Source organism: Polypterus senegalus, chromosome 14 (genome assembly GCF_016835505.1).
Source record: "Polypterus senegalus isolate Bchr_013 chromosome 14, ASM1683550v1, whole genome shotgun sequence".
Taxonomy (NCBI): domain Eukaryota; kingdom Metazoa; phylum Chordata; class Cladistia; order Polypteriformes; family Polypteridae; genus Polypterus; species Polypterus senegalus.
Window position 1 is genome coordinate 74,187,754 of NC_053167.1, and position 17,923 is coordinate 74,205,676.

General features: G+C 42.3%; 1 protein-coding gene across 5 annotated transcripts in view; it reads left to right on the forward strand.

Annotated features, from left to right (window-relative positions):
- Positions 1-17,923, forward strand: part of LOC120514466 (kynurenine--oxoglutarate transaminase 3-like) — a 69,515-nt gene that overhangs the window by 15,939 nt on the left and 35,653 nt on the right. For all 5 annotated transcript variants that reach the window (XM_039734860.1, XM_039734858.1, XM_039734856.1 and 2 more), the window contains one exon: positions 14,153-14,297. In XM_039734860.1, the coding sequence (XP_039590794.1) occupies positions 14,153-14,297 (145 nt within the window). The remainder of the gene's footprint in view (positions 1-14,152; positions 14,298-17,923) is intronic.

Sequence of the window (17,923 nt, forward strand, 5' to 3'; positions counted from 1 at the left end):
TTTACAAGAATGTTTAGCCTGAGTGCTCAAATCACAATTGAAGTATGATTGCAACAGCAGCATTCATGAAACTAGCAGTTAGTAACCACCCCAATGAGGTGTGAGTTTAAACAGACACCCCTAATTTACTCATTGCTCAATAAAGTGTACACATTACTTTCCGCGTTTGAAATGTAATTTTCCTTAGTCTAATGTGCGTTTGACATACATCTTACTTATGTTTATTTTTTTCTTTTTTTTTCTATAACTTAGAGTTTGCTTTTGTTTCTGTTTAGGCCAAATTAATGTATTTACCTTGTTTACTTTGTCGGTATCTGTTACAGAAATATTTCAAGTTAGAAATGTAACACTGTTGTCTAGCTCATATATGAAATGCAGCTGTGCAGTGCCATTTCCAATAATTTATTTTAGGGATGGCTTAAACCCTTGGACTATTTATCCCCAATACAGCAGCATATACCCAGGACATGTCAAAAATCATCCCAGGGCAAATAACAGAATTAATTTGTTAATGCATAATATAGAAAACAACCATTAACTAAAGTGGAATGAAATATACGTAATTAGCACATACAAAAAACTTTGATCAATGCTACACGAAAAATGCAATAGGGCATGGAGTGGAATCATTTTATTCTATTTAAGTGTGAGATTAGTAAATTCTGAAGTTGTTCCAATCATAATGTTAAAAAAATAATAACGATGTGTAAATACTGTAAGGGGTGTGACTTTAAGTTTTTTTGTCAGAATAGATATTCATTACTAAAGTATACAACAGACTATTTACATTCCTAGCTCATAGTATGACGTCACTTATACAAGGGTTTTGTGTGTCTATTGTGCCTATTTTGAGATAATTGGTCTAATGTGGCAAGTGACTGCCAGGCAGTACCAATGTATCTTATTTAAGTTTTAACATAGCATAATTCAGCAGGTGTATCTTGACTGGGTTGAAATTTATTAGTCAGAATGTAAGTTACACAAATTAAAGCTGCAGTGATGCCTTTCTGCAATTTTCCACAAGATAGATATGAATTTGATTTAAAATTTCATTAATATGGACTCCGTGCACTTGGATTTTGGGGTGATTGTGATGCCTGTTGAAAAGAGCTGTTTATCATCAGAAAACTTTATTTTTAATAGCCTATGCTGGGTGTGAATTAAGCAGATGTTTTAAAACTGTAGACTAAATGTCCAGAAAAAAGGAGATTTACAGGCCATTACCTAAACGTGTAGATATCTGCTAAACACTAGGCAAAAAGTCATTGATTTTAAAAGACATTAAATAACTGGAGAGCCTTAATTGTTGCTGAATATGCCTCAAAGTGCTTCACAGGGAGCAATTGATGACAGTCAGGGAATCTCCCCAAATGAAGATGATTTATATTTCTGTCTATTGGAAACCTTGCAAAATGCTGAAGCAGTCTCATTCACTATTTATTTTGAGATTTAACTTTATGTGAAGAACCTCGTTTTGGTGTGTGTTATGTAAAATATTGATTGATTCTTAATTGATATTTGTTGTTAAAAGTTTTTAAAGGACCAGGTACATCAAGTTAGTGCACAGATACCCTTGTCAAAATAGAATCGTACACCTTGTAGGGTGGCATGCAGCTTTAAAAGACAGGTAAAATGTATTCTATTCAAAATGACAAAGTAGATTGAAACGTTCAATTTCTGAATAGTATAAATATTTGTTTCTGTTTACAGCATCAGATTATATATATATATATATATATATATATATATATATATATATATGACAATTTTCTTTATCTAAAATGTTTTTTTATTTAATTATAACACATGTAACAGCAAGACACATGCCACAAGATACAGTTTAATTTCATATATAGTGAGATGTGAACAAAACTATAATACACTGTAAGTAAAAATGGAAAATGCAAAAGTGAAAAAGAAACAATCACTTTAAAATAGTAAATGTATACAGATCATACAACTATACAAATTTTGCATAGATATATTAAAACAATAAATAAAATATGCATTTTCTTTTTATTATGATAAAGTATAAACATTTAAAATAGTACTGTATAGACTGTTATACTTTTCCCTTTTAAAATTTTCAGCTCAGAGCTACAGTGCAGTTACAGTATCTGCTTTCTGTGTATGGCCATGATAATCTATATATTGTCACACTTGGGTCACAGAATTGCACAGAGATACTCGGGATCATTGAAACAAAGAAGGAATTTTATTCAAGCACTGCAAACAAACATTTGACACTTCAAACTTGCTCCTTGACAAAGATGGCTGTTTCGTCTTTCAATTAAAGGTTTCATGAGTTTCTTCTTCTTTGAATGTAAACGCGTCAGGAGCAGAGGCAGTCTGAGAGAGAGAGAAAGCAAAAGAAATCAATACCAAATCTAACAGGTGCTGCGCACGGCTTGTATCGCGCGTTATAGTGCAAGGGTAGTCTGTGTTTCGGGCTTTGTGGTTTTCCCCTGGGGCGTCCGTATCTTCTTGGGGTGCGATCAGCCCTCCAGCTCGCACCCTCCCCCTCAGCTTTATTCACATTCGTGTGAATCAATCGACTCTCTGTACCAAGTTCATGTTCATGTAGTCGTGATAATATGTCTGCGTTGACGTGTTCAGAACCTGGTCGGTGCTTAACTGTGAAACTATAAGGTTGTAAACCCAGAAACCATCTCATTAGACGAGAGTTTGTATCTTTCTGTCGGTACAACCACTGGAGTGGAGCATGATCAGTTACCAAAGTGAAGTTTGTCCCCACAAGTAATATCGAAGTGCCTCCACAGCCCACCTGATTGCCAAGCATTCTTTCTCAATTGTAGAATAATTACGCTCTCTAGGTAATAATTTCCTACTTAAATATGTGATTGGATGTTCCTCTCCATCAAAAATCTGAGACAACACTGCGCCCACACCAAACGCACTTGCGTCTGTTTCCAAGATAAAATCTTTTGTGAAATCTGGGTTTCTGAGAACCGGGTAAGAAGACAATGCTTTTTTTAAATCACTGAAAGGAACGTTCGCAATTTTCTGTCCACAAGATAGGTCGGTTTTTCTTGCCTCTAGTAAGTTCTGTAAGGGGAGCAGCTCTATGTGCAAAATTTGGGATGAATCTTCTGTAGTAACCAGCAAGCCCCAGAAGGCGCTGCACTGTTTCTGTGTCCCAGGTCTCGGATAAGCAAGCATTTCTTCTATTTTCCTTAATTGTGGCCTAAGTAGACCCTTGCCCATTGAATAACCTAAGTAATGAGTTTCGGACATGCCCAGTTTACATTTTTTTGGGTTAGCAGTAAGGCCAGCCTGTTTCAAGCTTCCAAGAACGGCTTGAAGCCGCTCTAAGTGTGTTTTCCAATCATTGCTGAAAATCACGACATCGTCAAGATATGCCCCAGCATATTCAGAGTGAGGACGCAGGATCTGATCCATCATGCTTGAAAAGTTAGAGGTGCCCCGTGAAGACCAAATGGGAGTCTTGTAAATTCATAGAGTCCGTCAGGAGTCGCAAATGCCGTTTTCTCACAACTGCTAGCCTCTAAAGGCACCTGCCAATAGCCTTCGTGAGATCTAGCGTGGAGATATAGCTCGCCTGACCCAGTTTTTCCAACAGTTCATCGACACGGGCATGGGATAAGCATAATTTAGAGACCTTATTCAATCGTCTGAAATCGATACAGAACCGAACCGAACCGTCTTGCTTTGGGACTAATATGACTGGGCTGCACCAGTCACTTCTACTTTCACGAATTACACCCAGTGTCAGCATCTTTTTACCTCTTCGAGACAATATTTCGCGCTTCCGTATCCGAACGGCGCATCTGTACGCAACATCAGGTTCAGTGGTAATTTTATGTTTTGTAATGTTAGTCTTGCCTGGTAAATCTGAAAAGACATCAGTGTTCCGTTCTATCAAAGATAACAGTTCTGTCTTTTGCGTGTCAGTAAGATCGTTACCAATGGTAACATCGGTCTGAGAAACAGCAGCCAAGGAAGTGTTAACCTCTTGTCGGTCGTGCCATTCCTTCAAGAGGTTAATGTGTAAAATCTGGAATGGTTTGCGCCGCCCGGTATTCTAACCTTGTAATTTACGGACTCACACGCTCCTCAATAATGGCGGGGCCCTGCCATTTAGCTAAGAATTTGTGTGGATCCGAGGGAACCAGTACCAAAACACGATCGCCAGGTTTGAACTCACGGAGCTTACTGCGCCTATCGTAAAGACGCTTCTGAGTTTCCTGTTCTCGTTGTTGGTGTTCCACAGCAATAGAGGAAAGCATAGAAATTCTGTCTTGCAACGAAATTAGTCGATCTGCAAAGCTTGGACCTTAGCTGCTCTCTCGCTTCCTATCCATTCCTCACGCACACATCCAGGATGCCTCGCGCCTGCCGAATAACAACTCAAGGGACTCAAGCCAGTGGACGCCTGTGGTGATTCTCGCACGCATAAAACAAAAGGTAGGACAGTGTTCCATGTTGTGGGATCATTATGAGCAACTCGCCTGATCATCTGTTTCAATGTTTTGTTAAATCGCCGGTTAAACCATTCGCTTGAGGATGGTAAACAGTAGTACTCAATTTCTTAATAGCAAAGCTGTCACACAATTGTTTCATCACGCAGAAGTGAAAGGTGTGCCTTGATCAGTTAAGATTTCTCTAGGGATACCAATACGAGTAAAAGTTTCACATAGTGCTTTGGCTACAGTTGGCTTTTTCAGCAATCATTTCTGGATATCGTGTCGCATAATCAACCAACACCAGCAAATATTGGTACCCATCCTTAGTCTTAGGTAATGGTCCCACAATATCTAATCCCACACGCTGAAAGGGAACTTCCAATATGGGCATAGGACAAAGGGGAGCCCGAGGAGGCTTATAAGCAGAGACGATCTGGCAGTCTGGACATGAAGTACAAAACCGTTCAACATCTTTTCCCATATTAAGCCAATAAAATCGTTTTGATAACCGGTCTCTAGTTTTGCGGCACCGAGGTGCCCCCAAGATGTGTGAATGTGCCAGATGCAAAACAGTTTCTCTATGTGCTTCAGGTACCACCAGTTGTTCAATAAATTCCCCCTCCAAATGATCTGAGATCACTCTGAAAAGGCAACCATCCTTTTCTATAAAGTGTGGGGTTTTCACACCCGAATTACGCTCTTGGTAATAAGAGTCATTAGCAGGCGAGCCTGTTTAAATGCATATTCTAATGAGCTATCAGTATGCTGCAAACGCACAAAATCTGATTGTTCGTTAACACTCGGTTTGTGTTCGGAGGCATTTGCAATCTGGGAAGATGTAGAAGGAGCAGCCCTTTCTGGAAGATTGTCGGGGGTGACCTCCTCCGTCTCGCTGGAGAGATCGGGTTCAATTTCTAAGTTGGGATTTAAATTTTCCCGGCCGCTACCAGTTCTTCGTCTTGGTTTTCTTCTTCTCCCAAACCCAAGTTGCATATTGGACTGACTACTGGTCCCTGACATTTATTAATCAGTTTAGGAAAAGGGCATTTCTCCGTCCTATGAGTAATGGCCATGGGCAGGAATCTGACACTGCAGTCCAGACTTTAAAGTGGCGACCCTGTAAGTTAAAGGAAGAAGTAATGTTTGATAAACTTTAACATCACCATGTACACATCGTATTTTTACAGTCTCACAGTCTCTAAGGGATCTTTCATCAAGACAGTCTCGTCTCAATACAAAGTTCACTCCCTGAATCTAACAATGCTGAGATTTCTCTGCCCCCCAATTTAACTGGGACAAATAATCCATCCTTTCCTTCCAGCGAACATGTAATATTCGAGCAACAAACCCTCGGCAGTCCAACTTCCATCGACTGAGCTGGAGACAGACGACATTCTCTTGCCAAATGACCGAGTTGATTACACCGGAAACATCGACGGTCGGCGCCGCTGCCAAAATATCCTCTGCGACGTCCTCGTACAGCTGGTGCAGCTTCACCAGAAACTGGCATCTCTGTTACGACCGGGTTCCCCGGAGGCCTACCTGACCCCATTTGATTTTCCTTTCCACCAGGTTGTCGATGTTGTTGTCGCCGATCGAAGTAACGAGGATGTCCAGAGCGCTGTTCCCTGTTTGCGAAGAATTGGCAAATCCACCACCACCTCTTTTCCTCCAAGTTGCTTGTGAACCTTCCAGTCGTCTTGACATAATCGTTAACGACTCAATATCATGACGTAGAAATTCATTTCGAATAACTGTTGGTATACCGTTCAACAGTATATTCATTACCACTTTCTCTACGACTCGCTCCATCTTATTTCCCTCAAACCAGCAGGTCACTTTATGTATTAAATCTTGAATTTGCGCACGGATCGGGCCATCCATATTCAGCTTCCAGCTGTTTAATTCGAACCCTTTTGCCAAAAAAGTCTTAGTTTTACGTAAAACCACTTGGTCTTTCAGGAACTCATAATCGCCAAGCTTGTCTCTGGGCACATTACGTAAAGAGTAAAGAGCATCTCCAGATAAAAAGGGCGTGATTATAACGGCCCACTGTCGTCTGTCCCATCCCAGCATGGTTGCGACTTGTTCAAAGGCTATCAGGAACATCTCCGGGTCATCGTTAGGGCCCATTTTCGTTAGTATATTCTTCGCATTTTCAGGTAGAGGTGGTAAAGGGATGTACGGTTGACGGTTAACAATTGGAACATTCGGATCACGAATATGTCGTTGATTTCCCACATCAGGAATTGTAGGGATGTATCTTCCGAATCAGCTGGGAGTGGAATACTTTGAGCCAATTGGTATAAATAATCTTCAGCATCCATCTGTGCAACCACTCCTGGTACCACTTGTCACACTTGGGTCACAGAATTGCACAGAGATACTCGGGATCGTGGAAAAAAAGAAGGAATTTTATTCAAGCACTGCAAACAAACATTTGACACTTCAAACTTGCTCCTTGACAAAGATGGCTGTTTTGTCTTTCAATTAAAGGTTTCATGAGTTTCTTCTTCTTCGAATGTAAACGCGTCAGGAGCAGAGGCAGTCTGAGAGAGAGAGAGAAAGCAAAATAAATCAATACCAAATCTGACAGGTGCTGCGCACGGCTTTTTAAGTCGGCAGAGTACCGCGCGTTATAGTGCAAGGTTAAGGAGCAATGCGAGGGTAGTCTGTGTTTCGGGCTTTGTGGTTTTCCCAGGGGCGTCCGTATCTTCTTGGGGTGCGATCAGCCCTCCAGCTCACAATATATAATTCACTAAGGCAAGACACCCATGCAAAGCACGCCTGAAGGGGCGTGGATTCACTAAGCCGCCGACAAGTAAGACGTCCATGGCGCATGCAGGAAGGAGCCACGCCCACCAACTCTAAGACCATTGGATACGACGACAACTCGCAGAACCATGCTTACCAACTCGGACGCGACGACACAGGAAAAATGGCGTCATTTATGTTCGTCTGTCGTAGAGTCCACATGCAGCTCTGAGCCACGTTGACTGTTCATAGAGGCATGTTTCTTGCGGAAGTGAATCGCTATATGCAGCGTGTAAAACAGTTTGCGAAGGGTATCCCATGGGATCCTTAAAACAATCCTTTAAAACTGAGGTTAAAACACAATGAAGGAAGCAGTCTTTAAAAACCAATAAGCCCTGTGCCTCAGTTTCATTACCGTCTCACCTGCTTCACCAGTGCAGGCCCTGCAACAGTCGAGACGCTTTCCCCACAGCTGACCTTCTCTGTGCCTGACCGGTTCACACTGAGGCACCACACGACGCGGCAGGACTATGTAAGAAGTGGCATGTTTGTCACGGATGTAAATCGCTGTATGCGGTGTGTAAAACAGTTTGTTTGTCGCGGATGTGAATCGTTGTATGCAGCATGTAAAACAGTTTCCGAGGGGTTTCCCATGGTCTTAGACTCGGTGGCCGCGTCTCTGTCAGTTTCTCTTGCAACTGGGCACATGTCCAGGCAGTGTGTATACTGCGAGGGTGGACGCGACAGGACCATCTAAGAAAAATCATGTCGCGGCTGTGAATCGCTGTATGCAGTGTGTAAAACAATTTGTTTGTCGCAGATGTGAATCGCTGTATGTGGAGTGTAGAGCAGTTTGCGAGGGGTATCTCATAGTCTTACAGTTGGTGGGCGGGTCTCTGTTAGTTGCTCTTGCGAGCGGACACATGACCAGGCAGTGTGTGTGCTTCGAGAGCGTGGGTGGATGCGACAGCACCATCTAAGAAGATTCATATTTGTTGCGGATGTGAATCGCTGTATGCAGCATGTAAAAACGCTGTATTGTATGTTGCCCTCTCCAGAGTTAAATCTTTTTATTCACCTACAGTCGTATACACAATGAAGTAAGCAGTCTTTAAAAACCGAGTTTTCGGTTACGACGCACGACCGCATGCACCATAGCAAACTGTTTTACACGCTACATACAGCAATTCGCATCCTCGACAAACATGCGTCTTCTTAGATGCTCCTGCACTTTGTACACACCCCCCTCCCACCTCGCTACTACCGTGGTCGGGTGTCTTGGTTGATTATATATAGAAAGACAGCCAAAACTGCACAGAGCAATGAAAAGTCTACGTGAGTCACAGGTGCATCTGGACTGTGCAAAGATGACAACGACTCGAGTGATGAGTTGGAGGTGGGCACATTAGCAGGCAGTGCATACTGGACGAGAAATCGGCAGACTAGCATGACGGAGGGCGCAGAGTGGACGTCCTTCTCCTCTCCTCCTGTTCCACCCTCCGCACCTGAGCGCCGCACGGACGATTGTGTGTTGGTTCGTTCCGTGCATTGTTACAATGTTGCTTTTCTTGCTGATTTATTACATTACTGATTTTTCAAATGTAAATTTTCTCCCTGTGCTTAAAAATCATTAAAAAACCGGCCTGATTATGCGGCGTATGGTACGCCGCGGGTTGGCTAGTCTTTTGTATTTTGCCTTGAAACCCAATGACATTCCAGATATTTTTCCTTAATATTGTCAGTGGGTTAAAAAAATTGCATATGTGATAACTACTTGTCTTTGAAAACAGAAATTGTATTAATTGGTGGAAATGGTATAGCCAGTAATAGGGTTTTGTCACTTTTTAACTTGGTGGGCTTAAACATATTATTAAATCAGCATGCAGGTTAGGCATTATCACAAGTCAGATTATTACCAAATATATCTAAAATGTGCTTTTTCTAGCTTACAAAAAACTCTTAGTTTTCCTATTTTTATTTATTTATTTTTATCAAGGAGGGGTACATGTAATGTGGTTTTCTCAGGCTGTTCACATACAGTAATTCTGTTTTTAGCAGGGCTGTGGAGTCGTTAGATAAATTCTTCGACTCCGACTCCTTAGTTTCCGGTTATTCTGACTCCAACTCCCCGACTCTAACTCCTCTGTATTTAATATGCTAATGTATTTTCCATGTTGATTGAAGGAAGGTAACATACACTTCATTTAACCACATAACTACTGGCTATGAAGCTGACTCTCTACCGTATTGGCCAGTTAAACAAAAAACAAAAAAATGAAAACAATAAGGTTTTATTTATTGTTTTTATCAAGTGGCTATAAAGTAGTAGCATGCATAAAAATCGGGAACAGGAACTTTACCAGTTCAAAAAAATATAAACCACATTCTTCGGTAAATTTAAAACAAAAACAAAGCTTAACTACATGAAGAAAAAACAGTTAATATATTAAACTTGGAATACAGTTGTAGAGTAGAATAGCTGTTTAATGCAATCCAAAATTAACTCAATGCAGTGTTCAAAGAAACAGAATTGCTTCTGCCAGATCCTCTTTCATAGAACCTCTTAAATCTGACTTGATTATATTTAGAGCTGAAAATAGTCTTTCAACACTGACTTGGGTAGGTGGCATTGCTGTTGCATTTCTAGCCATCCATCCATTCATCCTCTTCCGCTTATCCAAAGTCGGTTGCGGGGGCAGCAGTTTGAGCAGAGATGCCCAGACATCCCTCTCACCGGCCACTTCTTCTAGCTGTTCCGGGGAATCCCGAGGCGTTCTCAGGCCAGCCAGGAGACGTAGTCCCTCCACTGTGTCCTGGGTCTTCCCCGGGGCCTCCTCCTGGTTGGACGTGCCCGGAACATCTCACCAGGGAGGCATCCAGGAGGCACCTCATCTGACTCCTCTCGATGCAGAGGAGCAGCGGCTCTACTCTGAGCCACTCCCGGAGGACTGAGCTTCTCACCATATCTTTAAGGGAAAGCCCAGACACCCTGCGGAGGAAACTCATTTCAACCGCTTGTATTCGCAGTCTCGTTCTTTAGGTCACTACCCATAGCTCATGACCATAGGTGAGGGTAGGAACATAGATCGACTGGTAAATTGAGAGCTTTGCCTTACAGCTCAGCTCCTTTTTCACCACGACAGACCGATGCAGAGCCCGCATCACTGCGGATGCCGCACCGATCCGCCTATCGATCTCACGCTCCATTCTTCCCTCACTTCTGAACAAGACCCCGAGATACTTGAACTCTTTCACTTCTTGAAGGATCTCACTCCCAACCCTGAGAGGGCACTCCACACTTTTCCGGCTGAGAACCATGGTTTCGGATTTGGAGGTGTTGATACCCATCCCAGCCACTTCACATCAGCTGCGAACCGAATCAGAGAGAGCTGAAGATAGATACTTTATTAATCCCAAGGGGAAATTCACATAATCCAGCAGCAGTATACTGATACAAAGAAACAATATTAAATTAAATAGTAATAAAAATGAAAAAATGAAAAAATAAAAATAAAATTAATGTTAGCATTTACTCCCCCGGGTGGAATTGAAGAGTCACATAGTGTGGGGGAGGAACGATCTCCTCAGTCTGTCAGTGGAGCAAGACAGTGACAAAAGTCTGTCAATGAAGCTACTCCTCTGCCTGGAGATGACACTGTTCAGTGGATGCAGTGGATTCTTCATGATTGACAGGAGTTTGCTTAATGCCCGTCGCTCTGCCACAGATGTTAAACTGTCCAACTTTACTCCTACAATACAGCCTGCCTTCTTAACAAGTTTGTCCAGGCGTGAGGCGTCTTTCATCTTTATGCTGCCACCCCAGCACACCACTGCGTAGAAGAGGGCACTCGCCACAACCGTCTGGTAGAACATCTGCAGCATCTTACTGCAGATGTTGAAGAATGCCAACCTTCTCAGAAATTATAGTCTGCTCTGACCTTTCTTACATAGAGCATCAGTATTGGCAGTCCAGTCCAATTTGTCATCCAGCTGCACTCCCAGATATTTATAAGTCTGCACGGCCTGATGAAACAAACAGGACAACATGATCTGCAAAAAGCAGTGACCTGATCCTCAGTCCACCAAACCAGACCCCCTCAACACCCTGGCTGCGCCTGGAAATTCTGTCCATAAAAGTTATGAGCAGAATCGGTGACAAAGGGCAACCCTGGCGGAGTCCATCTCTCACTGGAAACGGGTTCGACTACTGCTGGCAATGCGGACCAAGCTCTCACACCGATTGTACAGGGACCAAACAGCCCTTATTAGGGGGTCTAGTACCCCATACTCCCGGAGCACCCCACACACAGGATTCCCTGAGGGATACGGTCGAATGCCTTTTCCAAGACCACAAACCACATGTAGACTGGTTGGGCAAACACCCTGTTCCGTGAACAGGACGAAAACCACACTGTTCCTCCTGAATCTGAGGTATGACTATCCAATGGACCCTCCTCTCCATAACCCCCGAATAGACTTTTCCAGAGAGGCTGAGGAATGTGATCCCTCTGTATTTGGAACACACCCTCCAGTCCCCCTTCTTAAAGAGGGGGACCACCACCCAGGTCTGCCAATCCAGAGGCACTGTCCCCGATGTCCATGCGATGTTGCAGAGACGTGTCAACCAAGACAGTCCTACAACATCCAGAGCCTTGAGGAACTCCGGGCGTATCTCACACACCCCTGGGGCCCTGGCAACAAGGAGTTTTTTGACCACCTCGGTGACCTCAGTCCCAGAGATGGGGGAGCCCACCTCCGAGTCCCCAGGCTCTGCTTCCTCATTGGAAGGCATGTTAGTGGGATTGAGGAGGTCTTCGAAGTACTCCCCACCGACCCACAACGTCCCGAGTCGAGGTCAGCAGCGCACCATCTCCACCATATACAGTGTTGACAGTGCACTGCTTCCCCCTCCTGAGATGCCGGACGGTGGACCAGAATCTCCTCGAAGCTGTCTAAAAAGTCGTTCTCCATGGCCTCCCCAAACTCCTCCCACTCCCGAGTTTTTGCCTCGGCAACCACTGAAGCCGCATTCCGCTTGGCCTGCCGGTACCTATTAACTGCCTCTAGAGTCCCACGGGACAAAAGGGTCCTATAGGACTCCTTCTTCAGCTTGACGGCATCCCTCACCGCCGGTGTCCACTAATGAGTTCGGGGATTGCTGCCATGACAGGCACTGACCACCTTATGGCCACCGCTCTGGTCAGCCGCCTCAACAATAGAGGCACAGAACATGGCCCATTCAGACTCGATGTCCCCCACCTTCCTCAGGATGTGGTCGAAGTTCTGCCGGAGGTGTGAGTTGAAGCTATTTCTGACAGGGGACTCTGCCAGACCTTCCCAGCAGACCCTCACAACATTTTTGGGTCTACCAGGCCTGACCAGCATCCTCCCCCACCATCGAAGCCTACTCACCGCCAGGTGGTGATCAGTTGACAGCTCCGCCCCTCTCTTCACCCGAGTGTCCAAGACATGTGGCCGCAAGTCTGACGACACGATCACAAAGTCGATCATCGAACTGAGGCCTAGGGTGTCCTGGTGCCAAGTGCACATATGAACACCCCTTTGCTTGAACATGGTGTTCATTATGGACAATCCGTGACGAGCACAGAAGTCCAATAACAAAACACCGCTCGGGTTCAGATCGGGGCATTCCTCCCAATTACGCCCTTCCAGGTCTCACTGTCATTGCCCATGTGAGCATTGAAGTCTCTCAGCAGTATGAGGGAGTACCTAGAAGGTATGCCCTCTAGTACTCTCTCCAGGGACTCCAAAAAGGGTGGGTACTCGGCGCATACGCACAAACAGCAGGTAGGTCCCCTCCCCCCACCCAAAGGAAGAGGGAGGCTACCCTCTCGTCCACCGTGGTAAACCTCAATGAACAGGCTCCAAGTTGGGGGGCAATAAGTATGCCCACACCCGCTCTGCGCCTCTCACCAGGGGCAACTCCAGTAGGTTTTTAAGCCAGGCTTTTGCCTGTGGGTTAAGGTGGTTTGCCTTCTTGACACAGGCGTCCAGTACCTTCTGTGCAGAGCACAGAGCACATGCTTAGTTTTTTGTAGGGAGGTAGTCATGGAAACACACACACTGTCTGTATTGCCTATTTAGCAAAAAGGAGAGTAAAGCTCTTTAGCGGTGTCACAGGATCAGGTCAGAGCACCATCCAGTGATCTGCTCTTCCAAAACTGAGACAACACCTTGTGAGTGCATCTAAGCTTTATAGTCGCTGGATCAAGTCAGTTGCCCTCATTGGGCAGTTTCTCAGGGCTGTGGGCAGAAAAACAGACAATAATGTCAGCAACAGCACCCCCTCGTGTCTTGGGGTGGTGGTGCTTACCTCTGCTGAGCCTGGAAGGTGACCCTCTGACATGCATGCATGACAACATACTAAATAAACAACTAGTTATTTTAAAGCCTTGTAGGGCATATGATAAGTCACAATTAAACCAAAAATTCACAAACAATATCTGAACATATAACAAAGCTTCCACATTCTCCTGATGCCTACATACAGTAGTTTTTTTCTGCAGTCAACAGTTTTATTCTAGACTCCAGGTTGGGTTAACGGAAAACTCTTAGTGAGGTAAGGTTATGTGTGTATGTGGTGGGGTTACAAACTCTTATGCTTTGGCTACATTTCTAGTGTCGCATTCAATTATGCTAGGATTTTAATGGAAAAACTAGGTTCAGGATGGATGATAGATAAATGAAAATGTAATTTTTTATTTCAGTTATTTCTTGTAATAATGACGTGATTATTAGCCCCGATGTAATAAGTTTAAAATTTGTAACATTCAAAATGGGCAGACAAGATCAATGGCATTTTGGTACTGCAGTGTATGTCATGTCCCATGTCTAATTTTATTGAAACTAAAATGAAAAAAATACCTTTTAAGCTTTGCCCCATAAATATCTTCACATTCTGTGTCTTGATCCTTAACTGTGTTTCTTTTAAGGGTTCAGTTTACATCTGTGGCTGCTGATCCTTCGATTGTGAATCTTGGCCAAGGTTTTCCAGATATTCCTCCCCCTGATTATATTAAGGAGGCCTTGGCTAAGGCTGCATCAGTCGACCAGCTGAATCAGTACACGCGTAGCTTTGTAAGTACTGTGGCATATTATATATCTTTTATATCTATATATTCATTCAGTACAGACATTAATATGAGTGAAACCATTTTGTCTTCCAAATTGTTGGATCACTTTATTTTACATCTTGTAAAAATGTTCTTGCAAAACATATAATGTTGAGATTGCTTGGCTCATGAGCTGGAACTGAGCATCTAAAGAGATATCATGATAGAACCATGACCAAAGGTAAAGAGGGTGTAACTGTGTAAGATGTTAATAAAATCAAAAACCAGTGATTAAGTTAATGTTCCATTGTGTTGTCTTATAAGAGCTATGTGTGACCCACTCCTACCAAAAAAAAAACCAAAAAAACCCTATGGCTCAGAAATACATTTTAGTTCTCCATATCATTGGTATGAAAAGTGTGTCCCAGCCTTCACCAGCACACATTGAGTATAGCATTTTTAAAATACATTAAGAAGTAAGAATATATGACTACAGTATGTGTTAAAGTGATGATTTGTAAATTTGTCCTTAATAATAGTATACAGTTTTCAGGAAAAATATGTTAGCTAGCTAGCACAGTTAACTAGACTGTGAATAAGTAGTTAAATGTTGTACAACGATATAGGACACTTGTCTCCTTGTAATAAGATGAGTGTTGAAAATGCAGTAGTTCTCTGTCTCAATATGACATGTTCTGAGTATTGAGAATGTTACGCTTTGAAAGTATATACAGTACTTTACCATCCTATCTAACCTCCTCTATGCAATAAATTTTATAGGGTTAAATGCGTGTTTGTCTAGTATGCAATTCCACACCGCTGAAACTGTCCCCTCCAAATTTTACACAGATTTCACATTTGTCTGGGTGAAGACAATAGGCTATGTCTCAATAGAAAAGATTCTCCCTTGCAAAAGTTAGAGGTGCCCCTAGGAGGCAGTTTTGGATTTGCACAGGTTTGCAAAGTTTCTCCCCACTTTGGGTTTAGTCAGTGAAATGTTGGTTTGAAGTAAAAATCTTTCCCCTGGGAAATGTATTTAATGACTACGTGTACTTTATGTCACTCTGGCACCAGGTACCCCTATTATTGTCCAGTAATATTGTACTTCAGCACAGTGGCACAAGCACTACAAGTGTAAAACAATATAGTACATTAGATGCTTTACATTAACTGTTGCAAATAAAACATCAAAAAGTCAGTTTTTAATTTCAAACCTATAGACTTTTGCAAGTTCTTAAAGTATCGTCCACTAAGCTATTTAAACTTTTAACAGGTACTTAACAATCTTTGTTTCATACCTGAGAAACACAACCCAAGTTTCTGATACCAGAACATGTTTCCTGCTCATGTCAGAAGGCAAATACTAACACTGTTAAGTGAGAAGAGAGGTAGTTTAGAAGCACCACTGCACCAGTGACTTGCAGAGTTCATTCAATTTGCGCACCCTCACTCTTTCAGGGATATTTAGAGTTTTAGGTCAACTTAACTTAAAAAGCACAGGGATTTAGAAGGAAACCATTGTACCTGGAAAAAGCCCATGCTAGTGTGTAGTTATCTGCATCAAAATTTAGTTAAATGACAGTTGACTAGTGAAATCCATGTTAGATTTTTAAATAGTGCTTTGCATATATTACTTCTGGAAAAATTGTAAAACAAGAGCAAAAACAAGTTCACATTTTGAAAATGAAAATATCTGTTTACTTCAGATAAATGTTAACTTGTCTTTTGGGGTTTCCTAATAAAACATGTAGACTGCTTCTGTGTACCTTTTGGTATATGACCTGAGCTGGACTTCTATGATGGACCTTTTGGTGCTTCTTACTGTGGCACAGTAAGTTACTTTGTGTTTCTTTAAGGCCACAGCTGTTTTCTGTTCTCTTTCTGCTTGTCTTTACAAAAAAGTGCAATGTCCTGACTATATGGTGTTTAGAATAGTTGAAATCGTAGATTTTTACTTCTTGTACTCAGCGGCAAGATAAGTAACACGAACGCCATGCTCATACTTTTCAATATTTTTTTTCTTTAATTCGATTTCAATTTTCTTCGAACCCTTCTTCTCACCAAAGCTGCCACTCTTGCTTAGAGGCCATGGTTAATTGCAAAATTAATGTAAAAGCACACGAAATAGAGCACAAACAGTTCACAGCGAATGCACACACATCTGACTGAGAACAATGTACAGGTAGACACTGAACACGTGCAGAAATCATTGGCATGTACGAACCAGAAGGGAAACTGGCTTGTTCGTTACTCAAGTGTGTGGTCCTGAACAGATGCAAAAGTTTGGCGAACTTTTTGGTCATAACCAAACGTACGTGTACGAGTTCCGAGACGTTCGTGACCCAAGGTTCCACTGTATTCAATGAAAGTATGAATGATGGCTTTTTGCTGGTAGATGTAATTTCAAGTTCATTATGGAAACACTAATTTCAAGTTGAATATGTTCCTTACATTTTATTAACAACTTCTTTTATTTTATAAGACACACTAGTTACATTACTATATGACCAGGATCATTTCTTATAAAAGGGAAAAAAGTATACTTACTTCATATGTGCATTTTTGCTTTTATTAGTGTGAGTATTATTTTACAGCATAGTCACCCAAATAGCTTCAAAGCAGGCATAAAAAGTAAAGAATATGCAGAAAAAAGAGAGAATAATTTGGTAAATAAAAGTCTTTATATTGTAAAACCTAGTGTTTTTTTAACAGTGCTGACTAAAAAAAACTGCTTTATCAAAACTTTTTAGTATGTCAAACCATATACAGAGACATTTTGTTTTATTTGCTGCATTTTTATAGTCTAGAAAATGCACTGTATTTTTCGCTTCTTAAGACGCACCTGACCATTAGAGGCACCTAGGTTTAGAGGAGGAAAACAAGAAAAAAAAATATTCTGAACCAAATGGTGTACTAATATTTAATAAAATATAGCAGAATAATATTTCAACCAGCGGTATTAAGAACCATCATCACTGTCATTAACAAATGAGGAGAAACTTTAAGGTTCAAGCACTCTTCTAGTTTTCTGGAAACCCCAAGAACTCCTCATCGCTAGTGTCAGAATTTATGAACCTCAGTTGCTCACATTCACTTTGCATAAGTACCTACCTATCACGCGGCATAACCTGTCCAAAGTGACCAGTGGACAAAGCACGTTTGGACCAATGCTTCCTGAAGTTATATCGCCAGTCTAGTCCCATCTCTATTTGTAATGCCACAAAGCCCTTCATCTCGTCTTTTGTTATGGGCTTCCACTTTGAAAAACAAGAATGCTGTGCAAGCGCAGCCCGCGATTCAAAAAACTGCTCTGCATATCTGTTTGTCTTGTCTGACAGTAGTTGAAAGCAGCCTCAGGAAAGAACAGCCTGCAGTAGTCCAGCGGCTGGTAATCTGTCGAGTCCAACAGCAAACCATGCTGTCTTGTGAAGTCCGGTAGCCAGTTTGGCTCCTATGGATCAATGTCTGGGTATTCCTTCGCCACGAACCTTGCCATAGGTGCATCGGCTGGTTTCCGATCAGCTGATGCCAGTTCCTCACTCTCTTACTCGATCTTCTGATCACTCTCAACAAAATCAGATTCTGAAAAAGTCCGACTCAGCGATAATGTGCAACTCTTCTTTGGGGGGGGGAGTGCGTTTTATGGAGTGA